The sequence below is a fragment of the Lynx canadensis genome, chromosome A3 (genome assembly GCF_007474595.2).
Source record: "Lynx canadensis isolate LIC74 chromosome A3, mLynCan4.pri.v2, whole genome shotgun sequence".
NCBI lineage: Eukaryota > Metazoa > Chordata > Mammalia > Carnivora > Felidae > Lynx > Lynx canadensis.
The window spans coordinates 53,839,708-53,867,169 of NC_044305.1; the positions used below are offsets into that span (position 1 = coordinate 53,839,708).

At 47.1% G+C, this 27,462-nt stretch overlaps 1 protein-coding gene across 1 annotated transcript; it reads right to left on the reverse strand.

Annotated features, from left to right (window-relative positions):
* Nucleotides 1–1,681: 1,681 nt before the first annotated feature.
* Nucleotides 1,682–13,148, reverse strand: ECRG4 (ECRG4 augurin precursor). Its single transcript, XM_030310298.1, has 4 exons — nucleotides 12,808–13,148; nucleotides 8,199–8,246; nucleotides 6,031–6,188; nucleotides 1,682–2,060 (listed from the first exon to the last, which is right to left on the reverse strand). Exons 1-4 carry the CDS (start codon nucleotides 12,884–12,886, stop codon nucleotides 1,911–1,913), a joined length of 435 nt encoding a protein of 144 aa, XP_030166158.1. The 5' UTR covers nucleotides 12,887–13,148; the 3' UTR covers nucleotides 1,682–1,910.
* Nucleotides 13,149–27,462: the final 14,314 nt, after the last annotated feature.

Genomic DNA, 27,462 nt, shown 5'->3' on the forward strand with positions numbered 1-27,462 from the left:
CTCAAAAAATTAAACAATTACCATATGATCCAATAATTCCACTTCCGGGCATACACCCAAAAGAATTGAAAGCAGGGACACGAGAGCTATGTGCATGGGCATCATGCACAGCAGACAAAAGAGGGGAGCAACCCAGGCGTCTGTCCACTAACAAATGAATGGATAAATCAAATGGGGTACAAACATACATTGGAACATCATTTATCCTTAAATAGGAGGGAAATTCTGACACATGGAACAACATGGATGAATTTTGATGACATTATGCTAAGTGAAATAAGCCAGACACAAAAGAACACTGTATGATTCCACGTCAGTGAAGTACCAAAGTCACCACATTCAGAGACAGAAAAGACAATGGGGGTTGCCAGGAGCTGGCGGCGGAGGGGGGGGTGGGGGAGTGGAGTGGGGGATGGGGAGTTAGTGCTCAATGGGGACAGAATTTCAGTTCGGGAAGATGGACATGTTCTGGAGATGGGTGTGGTGATGGTTGCCAATAATGTGAAAGCACTTAATGCCCCTGAACTATACACCTAAAAGTGGTAAAAACGGTAAACTTTATGTTATGAATAGTTTACCAAATTTTTAAAAAATTGTAAGGATGCCAAAGGAAGACATAAAGTTATGAAAACAAAATTTATATGTGGGTGTTATGAGTGCCCATATATACCACTCTCCTGAAGTCCGTTGTTTATCTTTAGTTATGGTTTGTGAATGGAGATGTAGTCCAGGGACTATATACAAAATTATCATTTTTCTGAGAAAGAACGAAAAGAAGCTTCCATTAGACTGTCAGAGGGATCTGTGACCCACAAAAGTCTAAGAGCCATTCTGAGTGCCCACCGCAGCACAGAGGTCATCACACAGGCTGTGACCAGAGTCCCTCCATCAGTAATGTCTCCGGACAGCACCCCCTCACCTCACCATCCTGCCCCCATCTCCCTCCTTCTTCCCTCTCCTCACCTCCGCAGCACTTTTCTCTTTTATTCACACTCTGGTTGTTTATTTACTTATTTTTAATGAGAGAGAGAGAGAGAGCACAAGCAGGGGAGGGGCAGAGAGAGAGAGAGAGAGGGAGACACAGAATCTGAAGCAGGCTCCAGGCTCTGAGCTGTCAGTGCAGAGCCCTGCAGGGGGCTTGAACCAACTAACCAAGAGATCATGACCTGAGCCTAACTCGGAGGCTTAACCGACTGAGCCGAGGCACCCCTCACTCTGGTTGCTTAAATATGAAGTGAAGTATATTCTTAAATATTTCTTGAATTCATTGGCTAAGCTTTAATTCTTTTAAGAGAAATGAGGCCGTGACTTCACCCAAACTTCAGCCTTTTTTCTATTACCCTTCATTTCCTGCGTGATCATATTAAACAGGCCCAGCTCTAGCTCAGGGCCTGGGGGCCCAGAAAGGTCTCACACACATGTGGAATGATTAGTCCAAGCCGTGTTCTGTAGCCTTAAATAATTTTCGACCAAATTTTCTTGTTGGTTCCATATCTTGGGTTTAGCGTGGGCAGAAATGTTAACAAACGGAAGACTGCCCTGCTCAGTGGCCTGGTCTGCCCCGGTGGTGGCGAGGATTCCTGGCAGGGTGATGGTAACAGAGAGCTGTCTCTCAGATGAGGCTTCAATTTAGGGAAAATCCAGGGACTGAAATCCACCCAAATGAATTTGGAGACTTCCATTTTTAACAAAATGCTTTTATTTCTATTTTTTAATGAAATGCGTTGTTAGGTACTTGCATGAAATATCAAAAAGCATTAATATTGTTTGTTTTAATTCACCCTTCCTGGTCGCAGAAAGGGGGTAGAAAAGATCTGCTGGAATAAAGCCCAGCAGAAGCCACATGGTGCGAGGCAGCGAAGGGGGTGGGGTGGGGGGCACTTTCGGCGCCGGTTCACATGCACGGGGTGTTAGTAGTCATGGTAGTTGCCGATGGGTCCGTGCCTGGAGTCGTAGGGGCTCATCGCAGAGTCCTCGTCATAGTGACGCTGGTAGGAATCATAGTAGTCGTCCCCATTCCGACCTCTGTTTAGCCAGTAGGTGACGTCATCTTCAAATTTCTGGAGAAAAAGAGCACAACAGAGAACGGATTGAAGGACACCCACTCCCCCTAGACCACATCTTCCCTCTGCCTTTTCTCCGTAGTGGCTTTTCTTCAATGATTAACAGCTCCAACTGACAATCACCCTTCATTATCGTACTCTGTACTCAGAGGTGAGTACAGCCAGCTAAAGAGTACTGATCCAAGCCCTTGAAAACCTCCGTCCTGTGAGTTCTAAATGTACCCAACACTTAAACATTTTTCTCTTTTTTAGTAGATAAAATGGACGTCTCCCAAAGACGGCAATAACTTGGCCTGACCCGCGGGCACTGTGCACATCTGATTGTACTCATCTTACAGACACTGCCTCCTCTCCCTGTCCTGTCCTGTGCCTGGCCCACTCGAGTGCACGGAGTAGACGCTTGGTGAATTAAATTAACCACCACCGGGGCATGTGATAGCCGTGCGCAGTAGCAACAGTGACCGTTTTATACCCGTGGTGTAGGCTAGAGCTTGCACGGCTGTCCTTCTTCGTTCCACGAACACTTCTTAACTGGGCGCAGCCTGTCAGCCCTATGCGCGGCACCGGAGGGCCACCCAAAGCAAGTTGGGACAGATTCCCTGCCTTCACGAAGCCTACAGTTACTGAGACACACATGAAAATAGGCAGCTGCAATTAGCAGGAAGAAGGGGAAGAAGAACTGAAGTGATTGAGAAGCGTAGAACAACTTTCAGGTTTATAACTGGGGTAGCTGGTCTTTGACACCATCGCCTCTCTTAGAGGAAAGAGAGATTCTTTGTTGCTCACGAAGGTACAAGGTGAATGTAGATGCAAGCTCACAGGTGTGGATGGTGACGACTCGGAGAGATATTTGGTGTGAGATTGAAAAGGCAGGGACAAGGGAAGGCTGACCTAGGGAGGTTGCAGGCTATCCAGAAGTTTGGGTCCAATTTTTCTCAAAGTGTGGCTGGTGCATCCAACCTCTAGGGATGCTATAAAGTGCAAGTTCTCAGGCACCCTTCTGCACCTCATGGATGGAATTTTCCGGTGGCTGGGTTGCAGGCATCTATTCCATAAGACTGCCAGTGAACATGCGTATCTGAGCGCTCCTGAGGCTGGAAGGCCCGGCCTCGGCCACGGTGGTGTTCTCTGTGGCCACCCACTGAGGTGAGCAGTGGGTCAGCCTGTGCCACGCTGATGGGCACCACTCCGCCCCTCTGTTTGCTGAGCCCCGGGGGCTCTGGCATGAGAAAGAGAACATTTGCTCTCAATACAATTGAGACAACTGTACAATACAATTGTACAATTTGTACAATACTACAGCTTTTCCCATAGTGTAATAATCTTGTTCCCCAGTTTTTCCCCAGTTTTTATAATCTTGTTTAAGGTTTTGGCTTAAAAGATGTTTTCAAGAAAGTAAAAAAAAATATTTTATGAATACAGGAATAACGCACACTCATATTTACAAATGGGTATGTGGGAGTGGCGCAGAGAAAAAGGGGGATTACAACTCCATTGCCAAAGACAAGCATAGCTGACATTTTGACGTTATTGCCTTCCAGTCTTTTCTGTGGCTAGTTATAATCTTATGGATCCTCACCCTTATTCTGGTTCTGTCATCAGTCATTATTTTAGCCATTTCTCCATGTTAAACTCTTTTTTTTTTATTTTTTTTAATATTTATTATTTTTGAGAGAGAGACAGAGGACGAGTAGGGGAGGGGCAGAGAGAGAGGGAGACACAGAATCTGAAGCAGGCTCCAGGCTCCAAGCTGTCAGCACAGAGCCCGACGTGGGGCTTGAACTCACGAGCTGTGAGATCACGACCTGAGCCGAAGTCGGACGCTCAACCAACTGAGCCACCAAGGCGCCCCTCTCCACGTTAAACTCTTAGTGGCCTTTTTCATGGACTGCAGCAAAGAAATGCAAGTTACTACAACTGGCATGCCATTTTCATGTTCAAATGAACATCAAATGGTTGTTGTTTTTTTTTAATTTTCAGTGAGAATTCCAGGTGTTGCTGAAGATGCGGGTAGACTGCTGCACTCCCACGTGACTCACGGGAATGTGCACTTTGACAGTGCTTACAGACCCTTACCTGATTCTGCCTTCAGCCCCAGTAACTCCACTGGAAAATGGAATACCAAGGAAGGAACAAACCAAACACAAGGACGCAAGTAACAGTACCTGTCTTTTGGGTTGTTGCGACTGTAAGTTCATTCATATTAAGTGCTTAGACCCCTGCCTGGCACAGAGTCTGGATGTATGTGATGTATGTGTTCAGCCTTTTGCACACAGAGGACATATATATATATATATATATATATATATATACATGAATGGAAAAGACATTGTAATACAATTACATGGCTGCCTTTTAAGAAACCTTTAAAAATAAGGCTTCTAAAGAATTTCATTTTTTTTTCATCAATTTGTGGTGCTTTGTATACAGACACCCTCTGTGCACAGTACGAATCTTGGGTCCATTTGGAAAAGCCCTTCCAGCACCCCCGGCTTGGAGGTGTCACCCTTCATCTTTCCAGGCACGCTTTCCGGCTGGGGGGCAGGGCGAGTGTTCTCGATGTCGCCGCAGAGCCTCCAGTCCAGCGCTCCTGCTGGCACTGCCATGCTGGTTACTCTGGACACTTGCTTCTGTGGAAGCCGTGACCTTAACTCCCTTGCCACCTCACCTGTACCTGTTTCCTGCTGGGAGTCTCTGATTGTCAACATTCTTTTCCTTGGATTTCGTGAATACATCCACTCACCTACCTACCTCCTGGACGCAGGAACGGAGCCATCTTTTCCTGCAAATGCATTGCCAAATTTCCCTGAAAGCACATGCAAAGACCACCTCTCTTTAACAGCCACTTTTCAGGGGCCCCTGGGTGGTTAAATGTCTGAGTCTTGATTTAGGCTCAGGTCGTGATCTCACGGTCATGGGATCGAGCCCCCAGCTGGGCTGAGCATGGAACCTGCTAGGGATTCTTTCTCTCTCTCCCCCTCTGTGCCCCTCCCCTCCTCATGCTTTCTTCTTCAAAATAAATAGACATTTTTTTAAAACTCACTTTTGGGGTGCCTGAGTGGTTCAGTCGGTTAAGTGTCCACCTTTGGCTCAGGTCATGATCTCATAGTTTGTGAGTTTGAGCCCCCTGTCTGGCTCTGCACTGACAGCTCAGAGCCTGGGGCCTCCTTCAGATTCTGTTTCCTTCTCTCTCTGCTCCTCCCCCTCTTGTGCTCTCTCTCTCTTTCTCTCTCTCAAATATAAATAAACATTAAAAAATAAAAAATACAATAAAAAATTACTTTTCATCTCTTTCCATTATCCTCATGGGTCTTTGCATCAATCTTGTTATCTCTGACATTTTTTGGAGGTAAAGCTGCAAATGTTTTGGGGAGGTTATAAATTATCTTAAAAACACCCAGGCACTCAAAAACACTTGAGTGCCTCAGTCGGTTAAGCATCCAATTTCGGTTTGGATCACGATCTCATGGCTTATGGGTTTGAGCCCTGCGTTAGGCTCTGTGCTGACAGCTCAGAGCCTGGAGCCTGCTTCAGATTCTGTGTCTTCCTCTCTCTCTGCCCCTCCCCTGCTTGTGCCGGGTCTCTCAAAAGTAAATAAATGTTAAAAAAAAAAATTAAAAAAAAAAACACCCCCTGGGCAAAACTGTACAGATAAGTGAAATCGGATTCTGGATGAATTTAGGTCCCAGCCATTTTGGGCAGTGGCTTCTCTGGAACCCCGCTTCCCAACCATGTTGGGAGAGACTCCCTTTTGGGCGTAGTGTGATGGAAAATTCTAGCTGATGTCCCTACATCTCAATGGTAATGCTATCCAATGCCTGGGTAGCACTTGACAGATAATGGGGTCTCCTACTTTTTGGAGTGAACTATGAAGACTACTTTTCTGTGCCATTTGCCCAAGCCAAGCATCTGTCCCCATGGTGCTGCTCTGCAGGGAGCCAGTCCTCCAGGGGCCGGGAATACCCACCGTTTCATCGAAACCCATATAGAGGAACTGCTGGTACCACTGCTGAACCTCTGGCCGAGTCCGGTCCCACAGCTGCCGTTTCTGGCGCTTCAGGCTGTTTAAGAATTCTTTGGCCTTGTTCTCATCCACCGCCACTTTCGTCTTAGGTGAAGCAGGTGCTGAAATATCAATACCCCACCCCACCCCCAAAGTACAAAGGTTGATTTCTCTTCTTAGCGTGGGTAAATCGCTAACAAACATCCCACACCCCAAGCCCACCCCGCATTAGATGGTTTTGACTTTCAACTTCATTCTTACATCACATATGATGAAATACAGCTGCCCGTCATCTGTCTCCACACCCTTTGGTAGTAAGCTCTCCATTTGGGTGCAGTCACATAAAGGCGCACAGGGGAGAGAAGAAATGTAGCCCATTCTCTGCAGCCACTCACCGGGCCTAGACCCCAGGCCACTTGCAGGGATTGGTGGCCCACCCCTTAGACATTTAGGAAACAAGTAGATGTCTAAGGCCATAAAGGTGTACGTTCCTTGCACGTGCAAACAAGAGAGCGCTGTGCCTGATTAGGTGACCAGGAAGGAAAAAGAACCAGAACAATGAGCTCGGAGTGGCCCAGCCTGGCACCATGGCATGCTCTCACCCCGGAGAGCTGGAGCACACAGGGCCACCTGGGGTCACCATCTGCGGGCCTCACAGATCATCGACGGTTCAACCAAGTCTCGAAAGGTACTGGCCCTTGCTTTAGCATGTGGCTTCTCCCAACATCTTCCCATTGTGGTCTCAATGGTTCAGAAGGCTCCCCTTCTGCAGGACGTGCTCAGGGAACACAGTTCTGCCACTGGGTCTTCCCCTGCTGTCTGTCCCCTCATCTACAAAACCGGGCTGACGGTCCCCATCTTGGTGGTGTTACGAAGGCTGCACAGGATAATGGGAGTGAAGTGTTCTATGTGTTCTTTGGTCACATGGATAAGTATCAGTGGATTTGTTTCCTCACTTCCTGCTCATCCCTGTTTCCTTCAGGGCCTGTTGCACCCTTTTGTACACAGCAGGGGCTCAATATGTGTTTCTAGGTTTGACTTGAATAAAAGCTGAGGATGTACATCAGGACTTGTGATTATCTTAGTGGTCTGCTTGCTCCCACCTCTGACAGGGTGGCCTTTCAAGAGCTTCAGTCACCCCAGGTGTCCTGGAGGAGCGGGCTGCCCAGCACAGAGATCGGGGATGGGCCAGGGCCTCACGAGCAGCTAGAAATGCTGGGGAAGATGCTGGGAGCCCCTTCAGAAGTCCCCTGCCCCTGAGGGGAACCCCCAGGGCTCAGCATCCAGGGGATCTCTGGAGGGCTGACTGGGAAGCATATGAATAGCACCAGGGAGCCCCACATTGTCAGGGAGCAGGCTTCAGCCTGCCAGACTCTCCCGTTAACTGGGGCAGAGTTGGGACGGGGAAGGAATATAAGGGATTAAAGGTTCGCATCAGAAATGTCACACTTCTAAATTTCTAAGAGATGTACAAATTCTTCATTTTACAGGCAAAGATGACAGTTCCAAGGGAAGATGGCCTTCGTAAGACCATATGATTGGTCCAACTGATCTACCTGATTATGGTGGGCCTGGAACTCCTATTGTATGGCTCCCAACCTGTTGTGGTTCGACAACATTTTGGGGCCATCTATCACATTCCTTGGAGGAGTATTTTTCACAACAGGTGTTAGTGACAAACAGTTTTTCTGTTCAACCCTGCCCCCGGGGGCTGATTGCATACAGAATACTACAACAGTACCATTCTGTGTCTATTCCACCAATGGAGGTTTTATGTGCTCTAAAGGATATGCTCTAAATTTAGATACGTGCTCTACAGGGTATCATGGTTCTAAAATAAATAGCATTCAATTAACACAGTAGCACTGTTTCTGTTATCTTTGAGTCCACACCGACAGCTTTCAGAAAAATAATTTTCAAACATTTACTGGCAATAATATTTATTCAATGAAATACCACACACACACACACACACACACACACACACAGAGTAAGACCTTCAGATCTGCCAACCTTTTAAGGAGTAAACACTTCTGATTTTCCAAATACAAGACCCCAGTGAGCACACTCAACATTGCCTTTCACTGTGCCCCATTAAGAAGGCAGCCATTATCCATGGGGGGTATACTTACCTTCCTGCTTTTGAAGCATCAGCTTGAGTTTATTCCCACTTACGCCACCTAATGGAATGAAAACAGAAATCATGTCAGAGTTGCACTGTACCCTTTACATTCTCAAGTGCAAAAATCTGAGTCGGAATAAAGCACCACGTGCCCCTATCTTGTCTTGGCAACTTGGAGGTATCACAGTATTTGATGTTTGCTGCCTTCCCTGTCATGAAGGAAAAACAATTCAGGCTACTCATGGCTCAAACTGGTGACAATGACCATGGCTGACCCAGGGCATAATGATTTGAGATATTCCCTAGGAGAAGTGACATCGTTCTTTCAAGCTCCTTGCGTCTTATTATGAGGGCCGGTTGTCTGTCATATGTACCTTTCTGTAGACTTTCCCTTTTCATGGTATGGTAAATGGAATAATGCCTCCCACCCTCCAATTCATATCCACCCAGAACTACTGAATGTTTACTTATTTGGAAATAGGGCATTTTGCAGATGTAATCAAGGATCTCAGTTAACCGTGAAGGAGGTGATATCATGTCGGATGGATGGAACCTAAAGTCCAATGGCTGGAATCTTTGGAGGAGGGGGAGGGGGTACAAAGAAGCCGTGTGAGGACAAAGGTGGGCAAGCACCATGAAGTTTCACTGTCATAAGCCGAGGAAGGCACTTTAGCTCTTTAAACATCCAGTCCAGGGGCACCTGTGTGGCTCAGTCAGTTAAGTGTCTGACATTGGCTCAGGTCATGATCTCACAGTTCGTGGGTTCGAGCCCCGAGCCAGGCTCTGTACTGACAGCTCAGAGCCCGGAGCCTGCTTCAGATTCTGTATCTCCCTCTGAGCCTCATCACTCACACTCTATGTCTCTCTCTCTCTCAAAGATAAACATTAAACAAAAAAATTTTTTTAATCCAGCCCAGTTTTGTAAGGTTGCCCGGACCCTCTTCCAATTAGGCATTATCTATACCATTTTCTGACATTTTTATTCAGTTCTAAAAGTATTTCTAACCAGCCTAAACATTCTAACAGAAAATCACATGACTGGTCTGGTAGGACACCCTCCTCTGCTTGGTGAGCAGGTGTGAGGACCCATAGACATCTCTGATCTTTAAGTGCTACATGTAGGTACGAGGCTTGTCCCTGGAAGGGATATCCAAAGCCCCTGGAAGAAAAACCCAGCCTCAGAAGTAGTGAACAGAACATAGCATGTTCAGGTGTAAGGAGCTGATCTGGCCCCAGGATGAAGGTGGTGATGTCCACCTTTCTAGGCAGGCCCTTAACCGCCCCATCCATGGACAGGCCCCAAGGCCCGTGTTTGCATCTGCGAAGGTACAGTTTTCTGGGAATAGGAGTGATGTCTTTTACCAGACTCTCCAAAGTGTCTGGGACCCAAATAAGACTAAGAACCCCTGCTTAAAGTATTTACTATGTAATCAGGGAGGCGGGGGCGGGGGGGGTGCGGAGAAAACACATCCGTGACCAATTGGCTGCCCACAGCTGAGCTTTTCCTGCAGACGCGTTTTATGAGTGCACACAGTGTTTGCAAAATTTGAATTGGAACATCTCTGAGCCCAAGTCACTCAGCCCACCCCATGGCCATGAAGAGCCATTTCACCTGTCAGCTAGCCCTCTGTAGGCATCTGAATTTAAGCACTACCCAAGTGCCCTTAGAATAGGTATGCCAGCCAGGGAGCGTGGTTGGGAAGAATCTCTAGGAACCAGGGAATTTTTTTTTTTTTACATCATACATTTATCACCAACAATCCTCTCGACTCCAAAATTGGGCACAGGGATTAAAAATAAAAATTAATTGCACTGCTAGGAGCACCTGCGTGGTTCCGTCAGTTAAGCGACTGACTCTTGATTTTGGCTCAGGTCATGATCTCATGTTTCGTGGGTTTGAGCCCCATATCACTCTCTGCGCTAACAGCAGGGAGGCTGCTTGGTATTTTCTCTCTGCCCCTCCCTGTGTGCTCCCTCTATCTCTCTCAAAAAAAATAAAGAAATTAAAAAATTCGTTGCACTACTTAATAAAGACTTACTGGTAGCTTTCACTAAAAACATACAAACTTTGTGAAAATTTTCCCAAACCTTCAAATGATTTGGCTACAGATATTTACAATGTGTGCATTTAATAACTTTTTTTTAACGTTTATTTATCATTTTTGAGAGACAGAGCATGAGCCGGGGAGGGGCAGAGAGAGAGGAAGACACAGAATCCGAAGCAGGCTCCAGGCTCTGAGCTATCAGCACAGAGCCCAACACGGGGTTTGAACTCACGGACTGAGAGATCATGACCTGAGCTGAAGTCGGACGCTTAACCAACTGAGCCACCCAGGCACCCCTATAATGTGTACATTTAATATGGTATGTTAACTGATATAGTGGAATATGATTTGAGAAAAGGAGTCAGCAAATGATTTCCAGAAACACCTGTGGGACACAGATTAAGGCATAAAGTTTCCAATACCTAGGCAGCCCCCCAGAGATGGGATAAGTCGCCCCCAAGAGGTTCCCCATCAAGAGTAAATAAGCAGAGATGAGCACTTGACGGTGCTCCTATAGAGGGGATTATTTAATTAGATTGGAATGGGGCTACTTTTAAAGGCTGTACCTTAAGAATCATCCAACCTTAACAGTCAATAAAGAAATCTATGAACACATTTGCCAAAGCACACAGATCTGTTTCTTGGCACCATTATTAGCATTCATTAATATCTTAACATTCGTCCATCTCTAACAACAGCGTGGCACACACAGAATTAAGTATCGCCCCTCCATCCGTTTGCCTTCTGTAAAAGCACTTGACAGAAAATGAGTGAAATGTGGCCTGATGTTGAAATAGACATTGGATGTTGGCATCTGCCCTGCTGCTGCGATTTCTTGCAGCAAATGTGTGTCACTACTGTTCCAGAAATGAGAGCCTCACCAGACCTCAGCTCTACAACAGAAAGGCATGGAAAAATCCTAAATTATGAATTATTAATAGTTGCTACTGTGCCAATTACTATACCCTGAACTACAAATATTAATACATATAATTGGACACCACATTAAATTAGTTTGAAGAAAAAAATAAAGAATAACCGAATAGCTGTGAATTTTTTCCAATAGTATGGAATTTTTTTTTTACTCCTACATCATCAGTCACTGTATCTAGATGGTGATAATAGGCACTCCTGAATTTATTCAGCCTGACATTAGATCTCCCAGCAGATGCAGAATTGCAGGATGTCCCTTTGAAGGTGCTAACTATTAATAAATTGCTCAAGAAGGAGCAGTGATCATTTTCTCCATTTAACGTTTTCAGGTGTCATAAGGAGCCACCTTGGGGACTTGACGTATGTGAGGATTTTCATTTTATGTCATGAAAACTTTCACATTCCAGCTCAATGATGATAATATTTTAACTGACACTTTTCACTACGTTCTTGGTATGAATGAAATAAAATACAGGTCTAAAGAGGGAAGGTTTATAGCAGGTGCTCACTTGCTTTATTCAGATGTGCTTCTGAAAATGGAAGGCACAGAGGAGGCGGGGCGGATCAGTCATGTAATGAGAAATTATTGATGAGCCTCCCCTGTGGTTGTAACTTAGAAGCAGTTCTCCTGACTTGAACAGGTCCCCTGCTGTTCTGGCGACCAGGGGCTCTGTCTGACCTCAGGGCTCCTGCAGCAGGCTTCCTCCCCCCGTACCCTCCCCCCCCCCCAACCAGGAGTTTGGTTTTCCACACCTGTTCTGAAAAAGCAAAGCACAGAAGCTGAGCCATCAAGGGTGTCTTCCATTGTCATTGCCAGGGCCCGGCCACTCTGGTGGGAAGAGCACCCATCTCAGGGTCTTGGGCCAGCACTTCATGCCTTCCAGCCCCAGTACCCTGAGCAGATCTGGGATCACAATATGCCTCGCAGACATGTGAGTGTCAAAAGGGCTCACGCATGCGCGAGGTCCCTAGTGACGCATAAAGGATCCTCAAGTGGAAGGTAGTATTGTCAGGACAAAACCCTAAGGTGGGGTCTGTGGATTCCCAAGGTTCAGATGCCTGCACATCCACCAAACTGCTTCATCTTGGGGGGTATGTATGAACATGCTCCTTTTATAGGCAAGGAACCTGGAATTTTCAACTGATTCCCTGAGGGCTCCCTGAAGCACAGAAGGTTAAGCATTTCTCCTTTAAGAGCATTTTCCCTGTCTGGGTTGTGAGGCCTGCCTGCAGTTTTGCAGACCTGGAACTTCACTGGGTTGCCAAGCGTGCCCCCCCCCTCCCCCGCCATCCTTAGGGAATTGCCTGGAAAGGCATCTCCATAATGATGCATTCTGGTTCCCCTCAGTCCTAGAAGGCCCCACTGCCTAAAGCTCCCAGTACCCCTCTGCCCCTTAAGTTAGGGTCAAATCACTTCTTGCCCCTCCATGGGACCTTGGCCCTCACTCTTTCCCAAGGTGACCACCCTTGTCCGAAACCTGCCCTTGACCCTGGTACTCTATCCGCCTGCCGAAGCGCGCCACTCCCACTTCTGCCAGAGCAAAACCCTATTACCCATTGGCACTTGCTGGGACTCACGGTCCCTGGGTCCTCACCCCATCACCCATCTCCCTCCCTGGCGCCCTGGCGCTGCCGACATACCTGGGCCCAGGCACAGCAGCAGGAGTAGCGCCAGCGCGGTCATGGCCAGGACAGTGAGCCGCGCGGAGGAGGCGGCCATGGCTGCAGCGGGAGGGCAAGAGAGAGATGCGCACCGAGAGCCGTCGCACGAGAGGACTGGGCGCACAAGGACAGGGGCGCAGGCTGGCGGGCGCTCCCTACATTCCAGCCGGGGCGGGACCTGTCGGGCGGGCGCCGTGCCAACGGGCCAGGGGCCAAGCGGCCTCTCGGAGAGCCACCGAGCCCCCCTCCCCGGCCACCGCTCCACAGAGGCGCCTCCCAGGCCAGTGGGAGACGCGATGCTGGGGCCACCGAGAACCGCCCGGGCCAGGGGAAAAGATGGGGGAGACGGCTGGCTCTTCCCCTTTTCACTCCGCGCGAACACTTCCCTTCCTCCCCTTCTCTCTCCCTCCAGGGCGCAGGGCCCGGCTCCTGCCTGGGCTTATAAAGTGGCCTTTGGAATTTCCTTAATTCCCCGACGCTGCGCTTAAAGATGCCTTTGGCGGTGCTATGTTTTGTGATATTTTGAAAGATTCCACAGTCTGGGTTCAGAACTGCAGTTCAGGAAAACTTTGCCCCCCAAACTACTCTGATAGAAAAGCCTTTCAGAAACCGGGAACCTGGTGAACGTGGTAGGTGTTCTCAGGACAAATGGGTCCCTTTATGCGTCCTGTAATCTGCGCGCTTGAAAGACTTAAAGGGAGGCCCGGAAGCGACCCCCACAAGTGCCACCCCAGTACCAGGCCTGTGCAAACACAGAGGACACATACTAGGCAATACTGAGTGGGGAAGGAAAACAAAAACAAAGTTGTTGCAACTGATTTCGAGCAGGTCACCTACATTCACAAAATGGCCATGATGTGAAATTACCTTCAGGGGCCCTTCCCACCTAAGATCTGCTCTGAACTCCTCCGTGGACTACCTCTCTACCTGCTTCCTCACTTTTTATACCTTCCCCTGGTCAGTGCCTACTATCTCGCCATAGAATTCGCTCTCCATGTAACGCAGTTGGATTTCCGCAGCAGGCAGTGAGAAAGAAGTACGTTAATTTTGAGCTAGAGAAGGCAGATAGTGGCCGGCAGAGGAAAGAAAAAGCATGAAGTGTGTCAGAGAATCACAAAACCTTGTGCTGTCCCGGCTTCCCAAGGTGCCAGAGCGAGCCTGAAAGGCGGGCAGGGAAATGCTCACAGCCCTTAGGGGAAAAGGAGGATGAAAAAAGCAACAACAAAGGTGATGTAGTTACTTTTGCGCAGGGACGAGAAATTTACTATCAGGAAGAAAACCAAAGGAAATAAAAAGCCAGTGTTCTGTTTGGCTTAGAACATACGTTAAAGATGTTCATTGTAATCTTTCCTTTCTTGTGGAAATCATCCCCCCCCCCCCACCCAGTGCCCCTGTATTCCAAATCTCCAAGGGAATTGGCTTCTAATGTAACATTTAAATTCTCTCCTCTTAACTAGGGTCTGATCAAAACTGAGCTACCACAGCCAATAGGGACAGCAGTCACATCTCTGGACAGTTTCCTTCTTCTGTCTTTTGGATACAGACCTACATTTCATTCCCTCACCCATCCCTTCCCATTTTCAGCTGAAAATGCAGAGCAGTAATTTTATTTTTTTCTTAATTCCGAGATCCTAAGGGGAAAAAAAAAGTCTGCTTTAATCAGCTCTTACAGTGGTAGCATTTAAGACACAGCGAATATTGAATCTTAATTTTTTATGAGCCTATATTTAAAAAAAAAAAAAAAAAACCCAACCTTGATTACTGTTTTAATATAGAATTGGTAGGGCAAATCAAGGATCCTACAGAAAAAAGTATTTTAAAGTAATTGCCATAGGTGAGAAGAAGATTCCTTCTTCTGATTCCTTTCCCCGGGGAAGGGATGGAGGTGAGCTCACTCAGGTGCCACCTCCAGGCTGCTCCAACCAACGTCCTGGGGGACCAGGGAACAGCAGCATCTTTCACGGGGAGGGCTGTGGTAAGAAGACATTGCCAGCAGAGTAGGCTGAAGCTCAGTGTATACCTTCTAACCACACAGATAAACATGATCGTGTTTACTTGAGAAACAAAAATGGTTTCCAAAAGATTTTATAGTTCCTGGATAAGTGGGATATTGCACACCCCAAATTATGACCGATTTCTCCAGCTCTGCCAATCATAGAGACAGCCTCTTTAGGGAAAATGGAAATACAACAATACAGAAAAGTGTGGAGATCAAATATATGACATTATGATCAATAAACATTATCAACCATCCAGGGCCCTTCCCTATCAATCCCCACCCCATAAGTAATGTGCCATGATACTTTGGTTTGAAGCAATCCTCTTTGTTTTTGTTTTGTTTTGTTTTAGTTAATTTATATTTTGAGAGAGAGAGAGTGGGAAAGGGGCAGAGAGAGAGAGGGAGAGAGAGAGAATCCCAAGCAGGCTCCATACTGTCAGCCCAGAGCCCAGTGAGGAGCTCGAACTCATGAACTATGAGATCATGACCTGAGCTGAAACCAAGATCCAGACACATATCTGACTGAGCCACCCAGGTTCCTGGAGGCAATCTTCTTTGAAAAATATTTCATTGGTATTTCATTTTCATTTTGAAAGGAAAGAAAGAAAGAAAGAGAAAGAAAGAAAGAAAGAAAGAGAAGAAAGAAAGAAAAGAGGGAGGGAGGAAAGGAAGGAAGGAAGGAAGGAAGGAAGGAAGGAACCTCAAAATAAAGACTTATGGTTACCAACAGGAAGATACTAATTAGTAAAAGAGGTATTAAAAGTTTCAGATTCGTGACTGTGCCAGTTTAATTCAGTTCATTTCTGTTCTCTTGTCTCAAAATGCTCACTGGGCATCCTTTGCCTCGACCACACTCCAGAGGGAAATGTCTTTGGCTCCGACATTCTTATCCAACTCCACTCTGGTGGTAAGGTCTTATCAGCACTGATAAAACAGCACACAGCTCTCTCAGCTACTGACCCCACAGAGTCCTTTGTTCATGTTCGTTCATGCCTGGTCCAGGGTGCCTTGGATCCTGCCAGGTGAGACTTTTTTGTCTCACCCATATAAACACAGAGTAGTTCAGCTGTAGAGGGGGGTCTGGGAAGGAAAGTCAACTTTGATTGGGCCCCAGTGGCCGTTGGGGCAGCTTCTTCAGTAAGAGATTCCGAGGTGTGATGGGAGTGTCCATGTTCCCTAAGAGGTAAAGAGCCCTTTTCACAAATAGTGTTTGGACTATTTGTCCAAGGACTCTGTCTTTCTAGGGGGCTGCTGGACTCAGGTGCTCAGCTGGAGACAGTATGTCGGTTGTTGATATCAAGTTCCTTTCCATCTGGTTATTCAGAAGTATGTATGAAATAGCAGCTATGTATGAGGCACTATGAAAAGTCTTTTTTTTTTCCTGTTCACTTAACTTGGTCATCTCAAGCGCATGGCTCCTCTTTCTCCCTCTGCTACAGCTGGTGCCATTCTTTATTCTGCTGTTTCTCAAGCTAGGTCTAAAACCCCCAAGGTGCCTGTTAATGCACGTTTCTGGGTCAGACTCCTGAGAATTCTAATCTAGTCAGTCTTGGGTGGGACCCAGTTTATTTATTTTGAAAGAGAGAGAGAGAGAGAGAGAGAGAGAGTATGAGCGGTAAAGGGACAGAGAAAGAGGGAGAGCGAGAGTCCCAAGAAGGCTCCATGCCATCAGCACGGAGCCCCCTGTGGGATTCCATCCCATGAATTGTGAGGTCATGACCTGAGCTGAAATCAAGAGTAGGACGCTTAACCAACTGAGCCACCCAGGTGCCCAGAATCTGCATTTTCTCTTTCTTTCTTTCTTTCTTTCTTTCTTTCTTTCTTTCTTTCTTTCTTTCTTTCTTTCTTTTGAAGTGGCTCTTAGGGAATGCTGATGTATGCAGTGCTCACATGCATTCAGAGACACTCAGCTCACTGGGATCTCTGCCAAACCTCACCTGCTTCCCTCAGTCCTTGTCTGGCCTCACTGCCCCACTGTACACATCCCCCCCCCCCACCATGTACCATAGCATCCCCAGGGGCTTAATTTCTGCCATTTGGTACAGCAGCTAAGAATGCAGGCTTTGGGTTCTAGTTCCTCCTGTGTTGTGTACTAGCCTTGTACCTAAGTCATGTGTCCTCTCTGGTTCTGCAGAATTCAAGAAATATTATCTATATGTTGACAGCAGGAAGTCACATGTACAGAGCCCAGTGTGTAGTAAGCACCTCAAAAATGTAAGCAATGGTTATCTTTACCAGAACTTCCCTTTGACCTCTCCACTCAAGGTCTCTGTGTGTTCTGTCCTCACCCTGCAGCCGAGGCCAGGAGTTCCAGGAACCCTAATTACCGATGGGTCCCTATCCACCCCGCATCTCATATCACACATTACCGGACTGACCTTCTCTCTTTTTTATTTTTTTTTTATTTTTATTTTTTTAAGAGAGAGACGGAGAGAGAGAATCCCAAGCAGGCTCTGCACTGTCAGCGTGGAGCCTGATGCAGGGCTCAGTCTCATTAACCGCGAGATCATGACGTGAGCCGAAATCAAGAGTTGGGTGCTTAACTGACCCAGCCACTCAGGCGCCCTCAGACTGACCTCCTCAAACACAGCCCTGCTGTGTCTGTCCTCCACCTCCAAATGCCACAGTGATCATCTTCCTCCCTCTCTGTCTCCTAGTTCACAAGAAATAAGCGTCTGGAAGAGCATGCTAAATGACATCACTTGGTGGGGGTGCCAGAAGCCTAAGGCACACTAGAGAATTCTACAGGACGAAACAGCATGGGAAAGAGGGCAGCATGTGACATGTAACTGCCATTTGTTGCAAGAGGCCTTAGAGACAAATCAACCGAATGCTGTGTGGGATCCAGCGTGACTCTGAGTCAAACAAACCAAGAATAAGAACACAATATGAGAAATTTGATAGGAGAAATTTGATTACAGAATGGGTTTCTTATTAAGGTCATTCCTTTTTTTTTTAAGTACGAAATGGTTTTATAGTTACTTAAAAACATTTTTTTAATGTTTATTTTTGAGAGAGAAAGAGACAGAGGCGGGCAGGGGAGGGGGAGAGAAAGAGGCCGACACAGAATCCAAAGCAGGCTCCAGGCTGTGAGCTCTCAGCACAGAGCCCAATGCAGGGCTTGAACTCGCGAACTGCAAGATCATGACGTGAGCCAAAGTCAGATGCTCAACTGAGTAAGCCACCCAGCTGCCCCTGTAGTTACTTTTTAAAGCCCTTAACTGTTGGAACTGCCCACTGGAATATTTATGGGTAAAATGATGTATGGGATTTGCCTAAAAATATTTCAGGAAAAAAAGTCTGGCAATACCAGGGCGTTTGAGTGGCTCAGTTGGTTAAGCATCCAACTTTGGCTCAGGTCATGATCTCGTAGTTTGTGTTTGAGCCCCGCGTCAGCTCTGTGCTGACAGCTCAGAGCCCAGAGCCTGCCTAAGATTCTGTGTCTCCTTTCTCTGTTCCTCCCCTGCTCACTCTCTCTCTCTTTCTACCTCAAAAATAAATAAAGATTCAAAAAATTTTTTTAAATGTCTGGCAATATTGATAATTCTTTTCCTCTTCAGAAACCACTTATACATTGCTTGAGCCCCAGTGGTGATGTCTACAGAGGATCATTATACTATTTTCTGTGTATATTTATAAATTCCCATAATCAAAAGTTGAAAAAACATAGAATCTTAGTGGCATCCCATTGACTATAGAATATATAGTTCTCTCGACTACTCACACATGACCTTCAGACTCTCTATTTAGCCTTTAAATCTGTATAATAGTTATTTTGTTCCTTATACTTCCTGTAAGTTTTCAATTTCCCCAAAACTCAAATTTTTGAATATACCTTTGTGGGTTTGCCTACAATATATCCATTCTCTGGGATGCCATCGGGCCCTCGTCTCTGCTAATCAAAACCCTACTCTTCTGCTCACCTGTCACTGTAAGGGCTCAGCTGGGCAGTTCTTCTGCTCCATGCCTTTTGGATGGAGCTCACTTGACTGTGCTCCACTGGTAGAAGGTGTGCACTGGAGAGTCCCAGAGAGCTATGCTCACATGTCTGGTGCCTTAGTGGGGTTATCTGGAAAGGTTAACTCAGCTGAGGTTGTCACCTGAAGTGCTTACATGTGGCTTCCTGGTCTCTCCAGCATGAGGATCTCAGGATGGTTCCTAAATGGGGACTCATGGCTCCCAGAGAGAGTATTCCAAGACCAATTGTTCCAAATGGCAAGAAGACGGGGCAGCCAGTATCTTAAGGTCTTGGCTTAGAAAGTGACATGAATCTATGCCACCACATTCTATGGATCGAAACAGTCACAGAACTCACCCATTTTCAGGGGGAGGGACAAAGATGCCATTTCTCAATGGGAGAATGTCGACCTTCTAACCCACCATACCCACCCAGCATTCAAGGTCAACCTGAGATGCTACATCCTCCAAGAGGGCTCTCCTCCTTCTTCCTTTTGGGTCAGGAGTAGATTTTCCTTCAAATTTCTATAACCCTGGTGTCCCCCTTAATGTTTCCCCATTTCACCCTGGATTTATTTGTGTACTTTATTCTTCTTCTCTCCGTTGGATTTGAAGATTTTGAGCTCCTCAGTCTGTTTGTTCTCATTTTTTATTATTGCCCCTAAAATTGAACACTCAGTAAATATTTGATGAATGAATAAATGGTGCCTTCTAAAAGCAAATTGGAAGTTACACAGGTTGTATATAAACAAGATCATCTCATACGTTTCTGTTTTTTAAGTTTGACATCAGAAAAACTTACATTACACGTAACAAAAGCCGCACGGTTCTAGTAATAAGGAAGGGCCGTTGCATAAAGACACCTCTGTCAAGTGCCAGTTGTAGAGACTGTCTACACCTGGGTACTGGCAACCATGGGGTTAACTTTCAGGCTCAGTGGTGGGTCTTCAAAACTCCTTTCCTGTTTATTAAGCATATTTCCATGTTGGAATTTTAATACCTTTTGCCATTTCAAATAACTGAAGCCAAAGGCAGGGAAAGTGGGAAAGTTTCCTTTTGATCTAAAAAAATATTGAGAAGCACAAAGTCCTTATTATGCACAGTTCTGGCTCACTGAAAGCTCTGTAAGCAGGGCTCCTGAATCCATAAGCAGGGCTCCCGAAGAGGTGCCTGGGACTCCACAGGCAGAATGGTCCTTAGTGCAGGTGGGTTTGTAAATCCCCAGCTAGGGGCCCCGGGGACAGCCAGAGCCTTGAGAAAACGGCATTTGTATCCCTAAGTGACCTCTGTGCCATAGGTGATGTTATTAAAGCAGGTTAATGTGTGGAATGAGGCCAGTTTCCAACCTCCTCATGCTTTGAATATGCAGCACTTTAACCAAAAACTTCCAAAAGCCAAGGAGACCACAAAGCCCCAGGCCAGGCTGGTATAGTGGAAGGGTAGCATAGCTACCTGCACACATTTCCCAAATTCCTTCTACCTGTGAGGTCAAACACTGGACACAAAGTATGGGTTTTATAGGAGGTGTTCGCAGTTCCAGAGGTGACGGATGGCAGCCCTGGGCACCAGGACCAAGCCCAGAGGCCCGCTGCCTGAACCGGGCCCTATGGCGCCAGTCAGCGCTCTCGTCAGCCCGGAACCAGCAAGGTCATGCCGCCATCAGGCACAGATGGGGCAGAGGCCAAAGGAACCATCAGGCACCATCGGCGCCTGAGTGATCTCTGCCTTTGTAAATGACTCAAAGCAGCGCCTTCAGCTTTTGACAAGCAGCTTGAATCCCAAAGTGGTGGCACAGGGATCATGTCGTGGTGTTGCTCCTGCAAATCTTGGAGCATCGCTGATAGAACCCTACTCAGCTCTCTTTGGGGCGAGTGATTAGAGCTCCAACGTGTAAGTACACGCAACACCCACACGATCCAGTCCACAGAACTCCTTGATTATTTTTGCTCTTGTTAATTTCCTTTTCTTTTTGGTGGTGTTGCGTTTTGTTATCTCTTTATGTTGTTAATTACTGAGTGCAGAATTTTAAGCTAGCCTTGTAAATGCAGAGCCAGAGACAAAATGTAGTTCAAATTAGCCCCCATGTCAGCATCAGAGAGATTTGTAGCTTCTGTGAAGGCACTGTATCTCCAAGATCTCTGTGAAATAAAAATATTTATGATATGGTATTAAGAGTAAAAAAGACTCCATTCATTGAGGGGAGAAAGCCTCACTGCCAACTTCCCCTTCCGAGCACATCATCCATCCCCAGTGGCATCAGCACCTATGGGTACAATGGGCTGACCAGCTAATGCAAATCCTCTAGTTTAAATTTTTTCCTTTTAACATTTATTTATTTTTGAGAGAGAAAGAGACAGAGCATGAGCAGGGGTAGGGGCAGAGAGAGAGAGAGAGAGAGGGAGACAGAGAATCCGAAGCAGGCTGCAGACTCTGAGCTGTCAGCACGGAGCCGATGCGGGGCTCGAACTCGGGAACCGTGAGATCATGACCTGAGCTAAAGTTGGACGCTTTACTGACTGAGCCACCCAGGTGCCCCTCAAAGCCTCTAGTTTAAATGCCACTTGATGACTTCCAGGTTGGTCCTTTGCAGCAGATGCAGGGTGGCAGGAACAGAACATCCCTTTTACAGATAAGGACGCCGAGCGAGGGCCATTGGTCGTTCTCACCAGCGTCACAAGTTTCCTGACTCAGTCCACACTCTTCCATTTCTCTGATCCGTTTGCATCCTGGGATGGCCCAGAGTGCTGGGTGCTGTGTGCTGGAGAGTGTGAGGCCCAGCCTGTCCTCAGGGGGCGGGTGGTCTAGTCAGGGAAACAGCACGTAAACACTAATGTGACAGGAACAGCAGACTGACTTGCATTTTGCTAGCCGTTTGAAAGCTCTCAGAACCCAAACAATCAACACGTGTCTTACTAGAAACAAGATTGATAAAGGCTTATAGGAGTGATTGAAAGTCTATAAAGCACCGTCACGTGGAGTTCATTCTTTCTTTCTCTCCCCCCCGCCTTTTTTTTTTGTTCAGGAGTTCATTATTTCAAACCCTTGGTTCCGAGGTGAGGTCCTTCCTCTCTGCCAAACATGCCTCTTCATCTTAAGAGTCTGCTCAAGAAGCTTGTCTCACCCAAGATATTTACACAGGAAATTTCCTTTTCCCTTTGATGTTTGTATCGTCTTAGCATACATATGAGTTTGAAAGAGTTCAGGTATTTGCTTTGTGAGCCTTAGTATTTGCTCTCTTTTTCCCCCCTATGTATGTGTGTTGGGGGGGGGGTATATTTTTAAGTCCTTTTCATATTGCATTTGTCAGACCCTCCAGACTTTGAATATGTACTCCTGACTCACTGTTTACTGCCTAGCGAGTGAACCTCATCCTTGGAGAGCCGCCTGGTGGGGCAGGAAGGGGTGGAGTAGCTGGAGAGGCTCCAGGTCTAGGAGTGAAGGGGTTTGTCATGGAGGTGATTCCCAGCGGCCCTTTCCATTAGTCCTGTCTCTCCTTTGAGGGCCCTGGCAGCAGAGGCGACAACAGTCACAGGGCACAGCCACACGATGGCCACTGCAACTAGGTGAGGGAGCGCTGTTACCTTCTCTCTGCCCTGATAGGCCCTGGGCACCAATCACCAGAAACACAGCCCTGGGGCCCAAGCAGTAGAGAATTTATCGGAGCCCCACTCTCTATTGTTCAACCTGCTGAGTTACTTAAATAGAACTTTCCTACTTTTTTCCCAACTGTCCCCAACCCTGAAAACCAAGTCTAAGAACATCCACATTCTCTAATGACTTTCTTGAGGTATCGCTGAAGTACAATAAACTAAGTGCACATAGTTAAAGTGTATAATTCAAAGGGTTTTGACAAATGGACACGGTTGCATAACCACCAGCTAACCATGACAGAATATTCCAGCACCCAAAAAGCTTTCCCTCGTGCCCATTTGCAGTCATTCCCTTCTCCCACTCTCTGGCCTCTGGCAACCACTGACCTACTTTCTACCACTGCGGATTTGCCTTTTCTAGAATTCACATAAAGGGAACCATACGGTGCTCACTCTGTGTCTGGCTCCTCTCACTTAGCATGCTGTTTTTTAATTCATCCATGTTGCATGCATCGGTGGTGTTCCTTTTTATTGATGCCTTTCATGAGGATTCCACTGTGTGGATATGACACAATTTATATATTTATTGCTTCACCAGTAGATAAATATTTGTGCTGTTCCCATTTTGGGGGAGCCATTAGAATAAAGCTGCCATGAACATTCACGTACACTTCTTTGTGTGGAAACGTTTTCATTTCTCTTGGGTAAATCCCTGGCAGCCAATGGCTGCTGGGCCATATGGGAGTGTGTGTTTAGCTCCATTTTTTAACCTCCATAGTGATACTGAGGGTGTGTGAGGCCATCTGTTCATTCATCAAACGGAAATAGGGACTAGCAAAGTGTGTTGGCGATAGGAACACAAAAAGCCAGTGGCTCCCTGTCTTTAAGGGGCTTACAGTTTAGAGTGAGGCCATTTCTCAGAAAAGCACATCAACTCCTGGAAGGAAAGTGAGTGGGCTTAATGGGCTCTCGTAGGCCATGTCGTGAAGCCCACTCAGGGCAGCAGGCTGCCCAGCTCTCCTCTCTGTGAATATGTCACACAGTAGGGACTCACCACTCCATAGAGAAGCCATTTCCATTTTAGAAACTGAAATCATTAGAAAGTTCTTCCCTCATTGGGGTGCTGTCCATTCTTTCTTCTGTAGCAGGGCTTTCTGGGGGGGAAGCCTCTCCCCCACACCCAACCCATGAGCCCAGCAGACTCTTCTCAGCTCTGTCATTGACATCAGACACTCTCTTCCTCTGCATCAGTTGCCTTGCTGACCAGCACGAGGCCATGTTTATGCTGCTGGTCAGGATGACTCCCTTTTTTCCATTCTCTGCGGCATTCTCAGCTGACATCCTGGTATTTTCCTCTGAGGATTACTGGGCACTGCCTCCGGGAGGTCACTGCTTTCACTCCAGGGTTGTTGTCAGACTGAACCAAAAGCCCTATTCACAGAGTCCCTGCGTCTCCTGGGGGAGGACCCGTCCCCACCCTCTATGAACGTTCCGTTGCCAACCACTAACTTCCCTTCTTTAGTTGACAACTATGGTTCGTAGAACCAAACCCTATTGCTTCAGTGCTGTCTAGTTGACCACAAGCCTTGGACAGAAAGATAAGCATAACATACTTTGTATTTCAAGGGCTCACCATCTTCCATGTCCCTCTTCACCAGAACCTTCTCCACACGCCCCTGCTCCTGCCCTGAGTGGCCACAGCAGGTCGCTTTCCCCTTCCCTCATTTTCTGCTCCTTTCCACAGTCTTCTCCCTCAATAGGATTAGTTCTAATATTAGCAATATTGACATATGTTCATAAATGGAATACATGAGTTTTGGTCTTCTTGGTTTTTATCCCTTTAGAAGAAAAGGGATGCCATTGTTGCCAGCAGAACACTGTGGGCAGGTGAACTCATCTTCTGTGGGATTTCTGAGTGTGACAAGCTGGGGAAGGCCACAGCCCCTGCTCCCCTGGAGGAAGCTGCCTCTGCACATGCTGGCTTTGTGGTGGTGCCCTTGCCTTCCGTCGGGGCTAAGCTACTGAGGAGGCCAGAAAGCCAGCTGTTCCTCCTTCCCAACACTGTCTTCATGAGCACACGTGCTCATCCCTCACCATCATGGTAGGTTTCACCGACCTCCTTGCCTTTCCCCAGCTGGCCGGTGGGACCCTGGGCCTCGTGCTGTGCGGCTCGTCTCTGAGGTGGTTTGTCCCTTCCTCTATGCGTGTGCCATTCCTCCCCTTAAATTGGGCCAGCCTTGGGACTGCTGTGACCCATAGCAGGGATCAGCCCTCAGGTCGAATCCAGCCTGCCGCTCTTTTCTGTAAATAAAGTTTTATTGGAACACAGCTGGGCTCTTTCATTCATGAGTTGTCTCTGGCTGATTTCACACCACATTGGCAGAGTCGAGTCTTTCTGAGAGAGGCCATATGGCCCTCAAAACTGAAATACTCACTAGCTGGTCCATTACAGAAAAGGTTTGCCAATCCGTATCAGCAGGACCCAGTGCAAGTGACAGTGGGAGGCCTCCTAGCCCAGATCTTAAGGGAAGTGGCAGCTTCCCTTTCTTCTCTCTGGGAAGCCAGCCACCACTCAAGAGGCCTGGGGGCCCTACCAGAGGGAGCCCGTGAGGATGGAAGTGTTGTGGCTGTTTCTGCCCCTGCTGCGCACCCTGCCGAATGAAGCCCTGCGACTGAGTCCAAGGGAGACCAGCAACAGAGCCCTGGCCACGGCCATTGTGGGAAGTAATCGTGAGTTTCCATCGGTGCCATCACTGAGTCTGGGTGGTTTGTTAAGTGATCACGGGGAGCCCAAACAACCCCCTCTGCTAATCCGAGAGCCACCGCAGAACTCAGCAATGCCCCAGCTCCAGTCCCCCGAGTGATACCTGCAGGGCAGAGCCCTGGGAAGGACACACAGACAATGAGAAGGAAGGAGAGGCCACAGGGGGCTTGAGAAGACCTGTGCACGAAGGAAGCATAATTCAGCCAGGAGGATGGAAAAACAATGGGAGGGATCGTGCCTGCTTCATGCAGGAAGGATGGGTTATGTGGAGGGACACAGAGGGGGGCGGGAGTGGGGGCACATCAGGGAAGGCCTCACGTGGCACCTTCTGGCCAAATACAGAAGTCCATATCTCTGTGCCGATGGAAGTAGTTGTTAAATGTGTGAAACCATACAACACATGTAACAGGCAGTTTTCAGGACATGGTCAGTTTCGGCATGAGAGCCACACATGACCTTGGTAGCAATCTTACTATAATTTAAAATTCTTTTTTGTGGGGGGCCTGGGTGGCTCAGTTGGTTGAGTGTCCGACTTCAGCTCAGGTCATTATCTCACAGTTTGTGAGTTTGAACCCTGCATCGGGCTCTGTGCTAACAGCTCAGAGCCTGGAGCCTGCTTCAGATTCAGTGTCTCCCTCTCTCTGCCCCTCCCCTGCTCACGCTCTGTCTCTCTCTGTCTTCAAAATAAGTAAACATTTAAAAAAATAACATAAATAAAATTATCTTTTGTGATGATGTGTCGTTTAATGCAAAGCCATGAGAGCTTCACACCAAAGGAACAGAGTGAAATACAAGAGTCACACAGCAAGTCAAGCCACAAACGCAGCCTGGCTTCCTGCTGACGCCCGAGGCATGGGGCTCCCAGACTCACATGCAAAGTCTTCAGCAACCAGCCCCACAAGGGATGCTCTCAGGCTGTTGCCTGAGTGCACTGGTTCCTCAGCAGGGCGAAGGCTGCCATTATCTGTAGGGGCAACATCGTTAAGTCTGTCTTCATCCCAGTGTGTAGCCACCTGTTTACATTTCTGCTATGGACACTGGGTCCGCAGCAATTGCTTATGATTCCCTACTCTTGATATTGGTAGAACATTTGTTCCAAGAATTTATTTTAGGAAACATTTATAGAGCGTCCATGTGTCCAAGGCACCGCTCCAACATAAGTTAGAGAATCCAGAATGCTCCTTGCTCTCAATATACTGTCTAGTCTAATTATGCATTTTGCTATGTCTTTGCTTTGGAGGGTGGTGGGGAACCACATAACCAAGACTACAAAATACTGTTTCTCTTTCCATGCTTGGAGAAAGTCGTCGGTGGTTTGGAGCATTGCTCGCTGTTTTTTGTTGTTTTAAACCAAGTCAATGATGACCCTATCAGAATGATATTGAGTCTGTGATCAACCAGAATTGGACTCAGCGCCCAGAGGATGACAAATGCCCACCTTGCCACATGTACTAAAGGATGGTCTTGTCTGCCCAGAACTCGCCCACTAGTCTTCAGCCTTCTATCCACTTCTACCCCAAACTCCCTGCCCCCATTTGAGATACACGTGTCCCTTTCTTAGGTGACCTGAGCTCTAGACCCCATGAGTGGACGGCTGATCCAAATACCTTTCCTGGGACACTAGGACCTGTGCTGTGGACAGCATCACTCAATGTGTTCGAATCCATGTCAGGGAAAGTCCTGAAACTGTTGGTAGCTGTGTTGGCTGTCACATAGAGGAAGAGGTGTGCAGGAAAGATAAAGTTGTGGAGGAAGGGTCCAGGAGAGATGGGCACCTGAGACCTTGTCGGGCAGACTCCAAGTCCAGTAAATCCCCATCCTTACTTTAGGACTTTGTCACTTGAGACCAAAAGTGCACCGATATCCAAAATTTTCACAGAGAGAGGCTACTCATGATTCAACACCTAATCTGAAACAGTATAAAAATAATAAAGGCCACCCCACAGGGCATACTCTGTAAGAGTTCACATTGTTGTGCTTGGGCCAAAACCACTTTGCATTTCCTGTCTTACACCCACAGAGGCTGGAATCTGAGAGGGTTCAGATGCTTTGAATAGCAGACACCCAGCAATGCTGGAATCTGACAAGGAAAAATACGAGAATCCATTTCCATTAATAAGAAGCAACGAGGCTCTCATTGAATGGCTGGGTCCTTTGTATAATTTTAGCATTAACACACTCTGTACACATTTCTGCCAACTGCCATCCCACCCCTCACATATATACAGACCCGTGTTGCTGAGCTCAAGATCAGACTTGAATGCAATTAGCAGTTCTGTCTCTAAGATCCCACGTAGACGAAGCTCATATTGATTATACAAGCA

Excerpts from the sequence above, each read along its gene's own strand:
- ECRG4 (XM_030310298.1), bottom strand. The coding sequence starts at position 12,886 with ATGGCCGCCTCCTCCGCGCGGCTCACTGTCCTGGCCATGACCGCGCTG. Across the intron at positions 8,247-12,807 it reads GCTGCTGTGCCTGGGCCCAG|GTGGCGTAAGTGGGAATAAA; the intron begins GTATGTCGGCAG and ends TCATTCCATTAG. Across the intron at positions 6,189-8,198 it reads GATGCTTCAAAAGCAGGAAG|CACCTGCTTCACCTAAGACG; the intron begins GTAAGTATACCC and ends TTGATATTTCAG.